Source organism: Castor canadensis, chromosome 1 (genome assembly GCF_047511655.1).
Source record: "Castor canadensis chromosome 1, mCasCan1.hap1v2, whole genome shotgun sequence".
Lineage (NCBI taxonomy): Eukaryota > Metazoa > Chordata > Mammalia > Rodentia > Castoridae > Castor > Castor canadensis.
In genome coordinates, this window is record NC_133386.1 from 27,815,728 (window position 1) to 27,829,672 (window position 13,945).

A 13,945-nucleotide genomic window follows, 5' to 3' on the forward strand; every position below is an offset into this window, starting at 1 on the left:
GGAGTGAGACCAAAAATCACACCTTCAGGATGCTCCTACTATATCTGGGTCTCTCATATAATCCTCAACCTTTTCAGCAAATGAAAAGAGGACCCCCATGAATGGCTCAATCCAAGGTCCCTTGGAAAAACATAAAATTAGGAAAAGTGCAGCTCATCTTGGTTTGAAAATCAGACAAGGATTTCTCTACGGGACTTTGTTGTGATGAATTTCCTGAGTTTGCCTTCAACCCATCCCTGTCTAGGCTGTTACATTGCTATTCATCTCTTTTGTTACCAGAGTCATTATTCTTTTGTCATCATTTGGCCATGTTTGAGCCACTGATGAGATTTTATTATTTTCATTCACTGGTCTATTATCTCCTTTTGGGCATGAGCCACACACAACAAAAGAGAATGTTTACTAGAAATAACATGCCAGACTAATTTGTTTTGATTGTAAAGATTTATGAGTGCAGAGAGTGATAGATTAGTGTGATGTAACAGATGTTCAGTCCTGCAGTGACATTTAATTCAGCCGCTCATGAGTTCACTTGCAAAACTAATTCAAGAAGATATGGACATGAGTGCCTTTATGTGAGTTTTTTAAGGGGCCAGAAAAGTGTAAGACCTAATGATAAATGATACTATATTTCTGTTAAGTGGAATGAAAGTGTCAGGAGGATGGCCTTAAGCCTTGTTATTTATGCCATCCTGACTTAACATCTTCATTAATAATCCTCCTGCAGACTGAATGCAAGGATACTTGGGAAATTTGCTGGTGAACCATATTTGGGGAAGAGCACCAGGAAAATGGAAGGAAATTGAGTGGGTTTAAGAGCTGATACAGAATAAAAGACAGAATTTATGATTGCAAACACACCCTATTGTGGGTGAGCCTTCATGCAAACAAGCGTATTTTGGGCAGGACCATGTTGGAAGCAGGGCCACCCCAGTGCCGTTTGGAGAGAAAGAAATAAGTGGCAGTGTGCGGAGGGGACGCATCAAGTGCCAGCTCTGCTATTCTTACTTCCTAGAGAGGCAACACAGCTAGTGAATGGCTCAGGAATGTCTTCAACTCAGATCAGGTGGAATTAGACCTGAGCTCTGCTCGTGTACCTTGCTGCCTCCCAACAGTTTCCTCTGTACATCCAAGCACTCAGAGCCAGAAGTTTGTAAGTTGACTAATGCCTGCAATTAGACTTAATTTTCCTATACTTTTCAGAATTGATCTCTAAAAAATTCATTAATTTAAATTACATCCTGCATATTTGTGAATATGGATATTTTAACATCATTCTTTTTTAGGTATGATATATAAGGGAAGCTAAATACCAATGGCATTTTTTTCTTTTTTAAAATTGTTTTTACATTTATTCATACATGTACCTTGTTTGGGCCACCTCTCCCCCCACCAATGGCATTTAAAGCTCATTCATCTCCTCTTGGAAAAAATACATGAATAAAATTCTTCTCCTCCTCCTCCTTTCTTCTTTTTCTTTTTCTTCTTCTTGACAGATTCTTGCTATGTTGCTGAGGCTGGTCTTGAACTCCTGGGCTCAAGCAATCCTCCCAACCTCAGTCTTCTGAGTAGCTGAGACTGTGGATGCATGCCACCATGACTGCTGAGTATTCTTTAAGTCAAAATTTTAAATCAATTCTTTCCCTACCAGAACTTGCATTTTCTCCTCTCTCTCTCTCTCTTTCTCTCTCTCCCCTGTCTCCCTTCTCTCTTTTCCTTCCTTCCTTTCTCATTCTTTCTTTCCTTCTGGTGCTGGAGTTGAACCTAGACCCTTGCCCAGGCTCAGTACATGCTCTACCACTGCGCTATACTCTAACCCTAAAGCTTATATTTTTGTTCTATTCCTCCATAGAATCTTATTTGAACAGCATATATTTTATGTGCGAATCTTTTATTGTTGACCTATCCTATTTCTCTGTGACAAAATAAGTATATATTGAAATTTTAATTTCAAAGATTTTCCTAATATTAGGCTCAAAGAATTAAATATTTTTTGAGCTAGAGTTTATGGGACAATTATCAGTAACTAACTGATCAAAACACATGAATGTTGCACATTTGGAAAGAATAATTATGCTTAAGAATAAAAATTTACTGACAATGCATCAGTTTATGAGATGGAGGGGGAGTTATTGTACCTCAATTATTGGAGACCTCTTTTAATATTTTTAGTGATTCCTTTGTAGTTTTTATATCTGGGGTGATAAGCATTCTGACTCAGAATGGTAAGTGTATGTGTTCTTCTGTAAAGTGGAACCAGGGTGATCAAGAAAGGTGAGTGAAAAAGCAAAACTGATTTGACTGTTCTGCAAGGTTTTCCGGATGGGTTAGTATGAGGACCTGAAAATGGATTCTGCTCACACCACTCTTGCCTGTGAACCTGTGGAAAATCTTCATGTGTCCCATGGCTATCCATACTCTAAAAACTGCTGCCATTTGTGACTGCTATTGATAGCAAGGAGTATATATACAAATTTTATGGTACTGTGGATTGAACTCAGAGCCTTATGCTTGGTAGGCAAGCACTGTACCACTTGAGTCCTTTTGCTTTTAGTATACTTTTCAGATAGGATCTCACACTTTTGCCTGGGTTGGTTCTAACTGTAATCCTTCTACCTCCACCTCCTGTGTAGCTGGAGGCATGAGCTACCACACCCAGCTTGTATTCATCTTTGTGCCATACCATGTGGCACAGTGCCATCTAAGTAAGTAAATATGTGTTGCAGGGAGACTGTGTAATAGTTTCCCAAGCACCAAAGTTCAGTAGTTGCAAAAGTTCAAAGAATTGTTAAAAGAAAAAGAGTTTGATTTGAATTTTTGGTCAACAGAAGCTAGACTTGGGATTTTCTGTTGTGAAATCCTTAGATTTAAGCACGAACCAAAAAGAGTTTTAAATTATTATATCTATTGGCTCTTTCCCATTACACATTCATAGATAACCAAGAACACTAAGCAACTCCAGAAATTACATACCAGAAAGCATTTGTCAGTTGTAAGATACAAATAAGACTATTATAAAGAATTTTAAAATCATTTTCACCCATTCTGCTTGGCCAAAAGGATAAACAAGGTAGAGAAAAGAAGTCAGAGACTAGGCAATATACTGTGTTATACATTATATTTGAGGAAAATATCAATATAATAGTGCATTTGATTAAAATGGGCAGAAGGAAGAGCCCATGTGAAGACCTGTAAGCAAGAGGGACCCTTTATATCTTCCGTCTCTGTTTTATTGCTACTTTTTGTCTTTAGAATAGACTACATTTTTTTACTTTCGTTTTCTGTTCCCAAGGAAAAAACAGGGATTCTTATTTGTTTTGTTCATCTTTCTCATCCCTAGCACCTGGCATGTATTAAGACTCCATAATTATTTGTGCAATGATGAAGGAATGAGTGACATGTTTGGGAAGTTGGAAAGTAGTCCTGACTTGATTTTGCATAGGATCCTGGGAGAAGATGGTGGGAAGAAAGGCTGGAAGGGAAGGTAGGGTCAGATGAGAACTCCCAGAAGTGTACTTTGCACTGGATTGGACCATTTGCTCAATTCTGGAGTTCAGCAGGATTTTGAGCAGGAATCTATGTGGTCAAAATTGAGTTCCAGGAAACTCTTTCTGGCCACATAATAGAGAAAGAGTTGAACCCGAGCAAGGCTGAGTGTGTGTAGATGAAAGAGGAAGGAAGATGGGGGTGCCCTTGAACTAGGGAGAGAAGGCCAGTTGTTTGTGTTTCCCAGTGAACTGCCGATGATACTAGGTCACCTAGCACAGAGGCAGCTCCATTCGGACTCGTCTGGCTTGCACTGCAGCTCAGCCCACTGTCAGCAAAGGGTAGATTGAGAAGAAGAAGAAATGCATCAAAAATAGTCCAGGAGACATGAACAAATGGGGAGATGGTGCCCCCTGTTATACTTTGAAATCCCAGCTAGTTTTGGAATAAACATTGGGTATCACATCTGTCTACCTTGAAGAAGTATCAGCTCAGCAATTTCACAGTGTCCTGGAGGCAGTAGGTTTTCATGCCTCAAACCCTGCATGCTTGCTGTTTTAAGAATAATCTTCATCTTAGAGCTGAAAGAGTAACTATCCACTTTTGTGCTCACAAGACTCATGAGAATTTTAATTTGGAAAAAACAAAACCCTGACAATATTGAAGGTAAAAAATGGTTTTTTTCCCCTTTTTGTTGGAGTTACCAAGTATAATCCGCTTTAAGAACAAAACATGCCATTTAAGAACAAAACATGGCATTTAATAAGCCATGAACACAGGTTTTCAAATAAAACAAGAAGCTATTTGTCAAAGAGAACCTGGCATAGCTGGTTGCTGTCACGTAAGGAGATTTTTGTTTTTTTTCTATTTTTTTGGAAGTACTGAGGTTTTGAAACCAGGGCCTTGTGCAAGCTAGGCAGGTACTCTACCACTTAAGCCATACCCCAGCCTTTTTGCTTTAGTTTAATTTTTAGATAGGGTCTTGACCTTTTGCCTGGGGCCACCTCAGCCTGGGATTCTCCCATTCTTCCTCTGGATAGCTGGGATCACCAGAGTATGCCTCCACAGCCGGCACATACAGGGAGCTTTAAACTGGTTTCCTCTCTGTTTATTGGGCACTTTCTTTGATTAAAATACTTAGAGTGATGGTGATAAGCCCAGGCTGGTGTACAAGAGAAATCAGGAGTTATTATGCCTTTTAAATCCAGAGGAGAGAGAAAGAACAACAGGAATGTTGTCTGTGTCTTCATTTTTATTTGCTTGCAAAACAAGATGCAAGACTGCGGGAGGTAACAGACTTTGCAGAGTTCTCCCCTAATAAGACAAATGGTTTCCTTGGTGACTCCCATGAGCCCCAGCCAGTTCTCAGAGGAAAAGAAATGTCTTGTGTATTGAACAAGACTTTGACCCTTGTAAGACCTATGCCCTACTCTGATTAATGCATCTTAGAAGATGTCTTTCTCTCCTTTCACCTGCATCTGACCAAGACTTTGATCGCAGACAAGCAAGGCATTTGGATGTCACTTGATGTCTATAGGGCAGACCTAGGACTAACCAGAAAATCAAATTTATGTCTCCCTTTTAGGATTTCAACATTACTTTCCCTCAATGCCTTTCATACTGTAGAAACTGTGAGGTTATGAGTTATCTTTTGTGGATTCTTATTTGTGAGAGTTCATAGGACCACCTGCCTGCAGCTAAGTTTTAAGAAAAATGATATGAACTTTTTTTGGTGGTACTGGGGAATGAATCCTGGGCCTTCCACATGCTAGGCAAGCATGATGCCATTTAAGCCACACCCCGAGCCTTTTTATTTGTGTTTTTGTATTTGAGATAGGGTCTTGATAACTTTGTTTGGGGGTTGGTATGGTACCTGTACTCCCCCTACCTTTGCCTCCCAGGTATCCGGGATTACAACTCACAAAGATGATAGAAACTTCTGCAAGACATTATAGACTGTAACAAACATGTTTCATGGAATGATTAATTATTCATTATTTTATTTGGATGGTGTGCTCCATCTCTAGTTAATAGATAGTTGGATTCTATCAAATGAAATTAAAATTTAAACTGAACTGAGAGTGATTCCTTTTATAATTGCAATAGCCAATATTATGTCTGATTTAATGCTTATTTTGCAAATTGCTGAGTCCACCCTTAACTTTGTGTGGAGGGTGGAATGAAAGCAAGTTCTCAGGCCTCTCACATGCTCCTTTTCCTCTCGTTCTACCTTGATAGATGGATTGTGTCCAGTCTGATAAGTGAGGTGCCAGATGGAAGTGACTGCCCCACCTTCACGTTGAACTTGGTTGGCAGTTCATTTCGGGCCAGACAGCAGACAATGGGAGGGTGCCCTCTGACCCGGCCTTCACTCCAGCTGCCCTGGCTCCCTCTTTATCTCAGGGCACAAGCGTTATGCAACAATCTTATTTATCAGAAGTGAAAGAGCTCAGCCAACAGGAGGGAGAGGAAGCCCTCTTCCATTTTATCTCATTTATAGTAAGTCTGCATTGTAACAAAGTCACGCACGGGGTGTTCTCAAAGTCACATCATTCCTGGAACGTCCTCTCTAGGGTATTCTTGTTGATCAAATATGTAGGTGAGAAAATAATTTTTGTGCACATAGATTTATTTCATTCATTTCTGTGATTCTTAAGATCTTCTGAATCTATAACTCATTTTAAAATTTGATGAAACTTAGAGACCCTTCTCCCAGAAAAATGTGCATAGATATATCCTGTGAAAATTTGTATATGGCTTCCTAAAATCCCATTTATGTCTCTAATAACAAGCTCTTGATAGACCAAAAGGCTACATTTACAAAAAATTTAAAATATCATGTGTTGTTAATATCTTGTTCAGTTTATAGATTATGTAATATGATTTATTTTTCTTTAAATTGAAAATCTGAAGGATTATGCCAGTTCCTCACCTACAACTTTATGCACAGTGAAGATTTCCTAATCCAGGTCATGTCCTGTGCAAGGAATCTACAATTTCTACTAAAAAAGAGAAGATACACTTCATTGAGATAGGCCCAAGCCACTGATCTGATGGCAGGGGGCCATGGATGCAGTCCATTTTGTCACTAAAAATTGCAGGTTTTAATCTCAGAAGTACATGGCTTGTGCCATCTCGAATGTCCTCTTGTCATCTCAGCTACTTAAACACTACTCACACTTGAAGATGCAGTTTATGTTGTTCTTCGTCATTTCCCCTACCTGAACCATCGGCAGAATCAATTTCTCTTGTTCTGTCGTCCCGTTACATCTGTTTGTGGCTATATACTGCAGACCATTGCATCTGTTTGTAGCTATATACTGTAGAGTGCTTACCAAAGTCTATAGTCTCATACCCCTCACCAGCAGGAGGACCTCAAGGAGAGAAAGAGCTTTGCTTCTTGTACACAGGGGGACCAGTGTGAGTTATGGAGCAGCATGTACGGTGCTTAGGCACTTTGGTTCTGGAGAGAAAAGCTCCCAGTTCTGCTGTTAATTTTCAGGAAAAACACTTAAATTTTCCATGTATCAATTTCTCTCTCCTTGAAAACAAAGTATGGTAATAATATCCACCTCATTGGGCTATTGTGAAGATTAAGTAAGATAATGTTTAAAAAGCATTTAGCATAGTGCTTGAATTACAATAAATGTTGAATGAAGGTTAACTGTATAATTTGTCAAGTAGAATTTTAAAAATTTATTTGATTAGCATATAATATTGTACATATTATACAATGTGTTTTGATTTCTGTATACAATGTTTAATGATGAAATTAGTGCATATCCATCAACTTAAATTTTTCTCATCTCTTTTTTCTCTTTTTCTTTTCCCTTCCTTCCCTACCCCTTTCTGTTCTGTTCTTTTCTTTTTTTCAAGACAGAATCTGACTATGTTGCTCTGGCTGATCTTGAACTCATGAGCCCAAGTGATCCTTCGGCCTCAGGCTCTTGAGTAGCTGAGACTACAAGTTTATGCCACCACACTCAGCTGATGCTTTTTTTGTGTGTGTGTGGTGCTGGAGCTCAAATCCGGCTCTGGTACATGTAAGGTAAATACTCTCTCATTGAGCTACACCCCAACCCCTTATCATTTCTTTATGGTGAGTATATTGAAAATTCTACCTTGTAACTGTTTTGAGATATACAATGCATAATTGACAACTATATTTATTCTACTATGTAAAAGAACACCAGAACTCACTCCTCCTATCTCACTGTAACAATGTACCCACTGACCATCTCCTTCCTTCCCATCCCCCTTACTCTTCCCAATCTCTGTAACCACTATTTACCCCCAACTTCTCTGGGATTGACTTTTTTTAGATTCCATGTATGGATGAGATCATATGCTATTTGTCTTTCTGAACAGAATTTTTATGAGGAATTACCCTTATCTTTTTAGAACTCCTTAATATAGGTAATAAATAATTATAACCAATAATAAAAGGCATCATAAATATTTGGTTAAAATTAAAATTTCATATTATTTTCAGGTCCCTTAAAATAATTTTTACTTCAATCTGTAAAATTACCATTTGGTTGATTAAATTTCAGTGTTTATTATAGCCAGCTTTAGGATACTGGAAGTATCTTTATAATATTATGTGACATTGGTTTACCTCTAACAATGTCCCTAAAACATGGATCTCTAGCTTCCAAGGGATCCTAAGGTCAGTTGAGCAGGTGGCTGACAAAGATAGCATCTTGAAAGTTGTTTTTGAGCCTGCCACTCCAATTCCTCCCTTGTCATTATCCTTCTCTTTCCTATCAGGGAAATACAGATGGATGAGATTCCTTCTGTAACAAATAATAGCTCACTCTGTTTTAGAAGCTATCATCGTTGGATATAAAGAACAAGGCAGGTATTTACTCTTTAAAGATAAAAAAATGTATCTATATATGTACCTTTAGGTAACTCCTCAAACCCCTTTCAAACTAGAATTAAGTTTGCTTGCGTTTTGCTCATTTTTGGCATCTGAGTTTGAACAAATGTTTAAGGACAGAGATTATGTTTCATTCGTCTTTGTACTCCTAGATCCTAGTACATCAGCTGATATCTGCAATAAATAGCTGCTGGTTAAAAATATACGGGATTATATGTTGCATCAAAAACCATAGAATTTGGCTTATTAGAATGCTTATTTTTAATAACACTTTATTAAAAATTAAGTTATTTTATTATAAAATAAAAATTATTGAAAATTATCTGAACTTCAAAAATTTAAGTAAGGGATTCTTCTATTTTGAGAAAACCTTTAGTATCTGAATAGATAGATTAGAATATCTTTATATTGATGCTCCACTTTTGTTAATTATCAGTGAGAACTTAATGCTTTACTATTTGTAAAAGTCTACATTATTTGTTTTCTTATTTTTATGTCTTTAACACTGGCATATTTTTCTGACTTCCTGTCTACATGAGAATTCATTTTGTGTCTTTATATATGCTTCATGTGAAAGCAGTTTTATGACTCTTTTTTATGTACAGATTAATCAATATCAAACTTCAATACAATTTATTTGATGAGAAATTAGAATTATGTCAGCAACATAATGGATCAAGCAGCCACAGTTATCGATAGATTTCCTTTGTAAAATAAAAGACATTTGAGAAAGTCAGTGTCAATAGGAACAGAAAGTCTACTTGAGGACTCTTGGGACATTTGTTCATTTTCCCCCAGTCCAAAGTCTATGTTTTTCTCAAGCAATAATTTTAGCCTTTGAGATGGTTTGGAAAAACTAGTTTTTGTTTTGTATTTCTCTTTGTTTAATTTTTAGCTCATCATAAAATGTCCCTCTACTTGGCATGTCTGGACCAGCTCCAGGGCTGGCTGACATCCTGAGGGGCCTACTACCAAAGAGCATGTCAGGTAGATATCTAAACAACCTTGGAATGCCAGTTTCTACTGGTGCCAAAAGTCAATCAAAAGGAGCTAGACCTTTCTCCATGTTTCAATTGTACTTTATCAGAAATAAATGCATTCTCAAGCTGAAAATTCTTGTTTAGTGCAACTGTTTTATGAAGATCTATCAGGAATTCTTTTAGCACTCAATATTTCCCAAAAGGTCTACTAAAATTGAGGTAGATGATGATTCTTTCACATGAAATGATTTTATTAATGACAACCGAACAAATCCAAAGAACCACACTGAAAATTATGAGAGTAGTCAGATGCCTATAATTCCAGCATTTGAGAGTCTAAAGCAGGAAGATTTTTGATTGTTTTCTGGCAGTACTGGGGTTTGAACTCAGGGCCTAATGCTTATCGGGCAGACACTCTACCACTTGAGCTACTCTGCCAGCCCTCTTTTATGTTGGGTGTTTTAAAGATACAGTCTCTTGAACTATTAGTCCAGGTTGGCTTCGAATCAAAATCCTCCTGATCAACTAGGATAGCAGGCTTGAACCACCAGTACCTGGCTTGTAGGAAGATCTTAAATTTGAGGCCAGCTTGAGCTACATAGTGGGTTCAAGGCAGTCTGGTATACATAGTGAGGCCATGTCTCAAAAAACAAAATAAAGCAATAACAAAAACCAATGACAAAATGAAAATTCTGAGGGTAATTTATTTATGATATGGGGCTTACTATCTGAAACAATATTATAAATAAGAGTTCTTCAGGTCAACCAATTCACCTTGCAGAATTATTTTATAACAGCTCAACAAAGTATGGCTTTGATAATATACCTCTGACTCAAAGGCCAGTACAGTTCAGAAATGACCCTAGAGAATCAAGTCTGAATTAGGGTTACATGTAGGAAATACCTGGTTTCAAATGGTCATGTGGAGACACATGATAGTCTCCATAGAGATAGATACTCGAGACCATGAAAGGAGATGCTGGTTCACTTGGGACAATTTTAACTATGCTTTGGAACAAATTTAATTCTTTGGATATCCTTGTACATTAATTTAATCTCTCTTGGGGCATAGGATAATCTAAGGGTTCAGACCTGTGCTCTGCATATGATCTGCATCATTGACGTTGACCCTAAATGAAGGTTCTCTTCAAGGGTAAGACTCAGGTTCAAGCCCTGGGCCTAAGGCAATGGACTCTACAGGATCTGGCTTCATTTTGGGCTCCCTTACCTGATACAAGCTGGCAAGATGATGGTTAGTTTTGATCAAAAATGGCTGGTTCACGCCTGGGTGGTCAACGTCGTGAGCTGCTGCAGCCAGTAGTCCAAGCATGATGTCTAGAGGTGTGAGGAAGCTTGCCAGCTGTTAAAATATCAAATGTGGAGACCTGTTAGTATGCTGCCACAAAGAGGGTAGCATCTGTTCTCACTAAATCAAATGAGTGAAGTATTGTTCAGCATGTCAGCCAAACCTTTGCCCTCTGAGGTATTCAATGAGTGATAGGGACACAGAACTGCAAGAACAAAAGAAAACTGTGTGGAAAGTAACTGAGGAAACTTAAATTGTGTAGCTCATTTGGTTAGTCTCATCTCCCTATTACTACTTATTTTGCTTTGTTGGAATGGCATCGCTTGTTAGCCACACTGATGGCTGAGAGGTAGGGAGGAGGCAGGGACTGACATTAGCCTTGCTCCTCAAGAAGGCTGTAAATGAGGAAAAAAGTTGAAGCTGAGGTAATGGACACAGTTGAGAAATCATTTATAGATTTCAAGTAATATATCTTTACCACTTCTTTGAAGGAGGTAGGCTGAATTGAAAAAATGTGTAATAAATAGTGGGGGAAGGTGTGAGACTCATTAATATTTTGGTTAGCCAGGAAAACAAGGAGGAGAATGGGAATCCAGTACTAATTTATAAAACACAACTCTGTGATATAGCAGAACTTTTGGGCTAAGTATGATTAGTAAGTAATGCCATTAGTGTCTTTGGAGTATTTTACAGGTGCGAGGCATCTATACAGTTTTGTCCTGAGAATGCCTGTTTGGTATCTGTGCGTTTAGTGGTTGATAAAATTGTTTAGTGAGTTGATAAAATTGATTGAACTAAGCAGTCATTTTCCAAAAACCATAAACTCATAACAAAAACTTATTTTTTTTACAGTTAAGAATGGCCTAGATTGTGAGTAATATGGTTATCATTGTTTTTATTTTATGACTTTGAGTTGGTTTATTGTGTCAGAGCATGCATGCTAAGATATCACTGATATTCACAAGCTTCTGTGGGCTCTGGATCAGGAAATCTAGTTGGCTCAGTAGAAATGGAGCTTGAATCTTGAGGAATTCTGATTCTATTTGTTGATTAAAAACCATGAGGTGGGAAGTTTGTTCCCAGCAAAATTCAGTGCCAGTGCTATTTGTGGCAAAGGTCCACGGCAAAGACCTGATCTTTGGGACCTTTGAGGATATCTAAAAGGTAGATTGCCAGAGAGAAGGTTGATTTTGTCCTCATGCAGCTTTGCAAATAAACAAAATATGAAAGGAAACCTCAGAAAATTCACATCCGTTTTCATGAATGTGATAAGATTTCAGTGCTGATACTAAACGTTTAATATAAATAATTTACATTCATATTGTGAATGACTGCTGGCAAAGGTGTTCAGATACGTTGGGTAATTTGAAGCCTAGCAGTTAGTTTACTTGGCATTTCCAGGTGACCGGGGAGACAGATGGATCTTACTTTACCTTTGGCTCCCTCAGGTAGCAGTGCATGGCCTGGGTGACATCGGCTGCATGAACAGCATTGTGATATGGATTTTGACCATGGTAATCTTCCTGAACCATGACTAGGAAGAAACAGATAACACAGTTAGCTAAAACCAAGAGAGAGTGGCACAGTGGATCCGATTTATGGAGGGTGATTTTTGTTGAAAAATATCAGTGCCTCCAAAATGCATAGCTTGTGGTTCCTTTACAAACGAGGACGGTTTGCAACCTTGGCAGTTCTAGCAGAGGAGAGAAAAGCCAAAGGATTTGTGAGGCCCCTGGGATCTCGCTCCTCCTCCATAAATCATTCCTTTCTGGCATTCATGAAGGCTCTCATTCATAGGAAAGATAAATATGTAGGAAAAAAAGGACAACTGTATTTCACACTATAGTTTAGTTATTTAAATTTGCCGCTATTTATGAATAAAATACCAGAAGTGAAGCTTCCTTTCAAGAGCCCTTGTAGGATCAGGCTCCTGATAGCCAATGACTGGATTACCACTTGAATAAAAAATACTGACCCAATCAAGTCTGGGGCTTCTTCAGGTGAAAATTTGAAGAACTTCAGAGGTCCAGCTGAGGCCTCTTTGGAATTATTACACCTTATTCAAGGTATCAGCTTTCATAGCCCCCCCTTCACCCCCTCTACCCAGTGTAATGCAAGGGTTAGTGTACTCTCAGAACCATGTTGGATAACAGGCAACACAATTTGGGTTTGCTGTTTACAGAAGCCACTAGCCTGCGTCAGCAAATAACCAAGTCAAAGTCTAGGATGCAGTATAGTCAGTGTGTAGGGAATTCCAGATTTGCAAGTGTGGCCATGTTCTCAGCCCATGCTATGAAAATGGCTCTGGATGTAGGTGTCAATTCAACTATAGACTCTGTGTCTCTTTAGACAAATCAAAATTATTTGGCCTTACTTGTGGCTAAACTAATTACTTGCTCAACTAATTAAAATACTATCAGCCTGGAGTTATGTTTCTGGAAAGGAACCTTGGGGATGGTTTAAAATATTTCTGTTGTGCCTCATATACTTTTTTTTTTTTGAATTGGAGGTGTTGGGATTTGAACTCAGGGCTTCATTCTTGCTGGGCAGGCACTTGAGCCATTCCACCAACCCTTCATACACCTTTTGTTTTGTTTTCCAATTATATTTAAACTCTATCACTTATTATCTATAGGGGTTAGGCTACTGAACTGCAAGTCTCCTCAGCTTCCTTCTCAAAAAAACAATAGTTCTGACCTCAAGGTATTGCTGTTCTATGTATTATTATTTGTGAGTCTTTAGATGTCCCAGAAGATGTAAGCACTGTATAAGCTTGGCTGCTATTATTTCACTCTTTTTTTTTGTTGTTGTTTCACTCTTGATGGTATTAAGATGTGAACTGAGGTTCTGCCTCCTACTGGCCCTTGGCCTTGGGAAAGTAATGAAATCTCTTTGTACGTCTCCTTAACTGTGGGCCAAATGGTGGCAGTAATGTCCAACTTAGAGATTTGTACAAATGGTTAGAAATAACTTAATGGTTAGAAATAACTTACCTAAAGTACCCTGCTCTTAGGGGGTGCTGTGTAAATAGTATTTGTTACGGTTTTTAAATAAAAAGCTATTGAAGGTTTTCAAAAACTCATACTCTAATTAGAATTATTTGAAGTATATGTTGCTGGTGTTTAGTCAATATATGAGCAGATCAGAATCTTCTTTGACAGCTATGTTTTTGATGGCTTTCTTTGTAAAGCCTTAACATATTGTAAACATAACCTATCAAGTAAATAGTTTATCAATGACTTAGGATGGGTAAGCTATATTTTAAAAATAAAATTAGATAATTTGAGATTA

The 13,945-nt window shown here is 38.1% G+C and overlaps 1 protein-coding gene across 4 annotated transcripts in view; it reads right to left on the reverse strand.

Moving 5' to 3' along the window:
* The window catches only part of Pde7b (phosphodiesterase 7B), a 309,490-nt gene that overhangs the window by 30,416 nt on the left and 265,129 nt on the right, over positions 1 to 13,945 (reverse strand). For all 4 annotated transcript variants that reach the window (XM_074073879.1, XM_074073883.1, XM_074073890.1 and 1 more), the window contains 2 exons: positions 12,088 to 12,188; positions 10,577 to 10,708 (listed from right to left, as the gene is read on the reverse strand). In XM_074073879.1, coding sequence (XP_073929980.1) covers positions 10,577 to 10,708; positions 12,088 to 12,188 — 233 coding nt within the window. The remainder of the gene's footprint in view (positions 1 to 10,576; positions 10,709 to 12,087; positions 12,189 to 13,945) is intronic.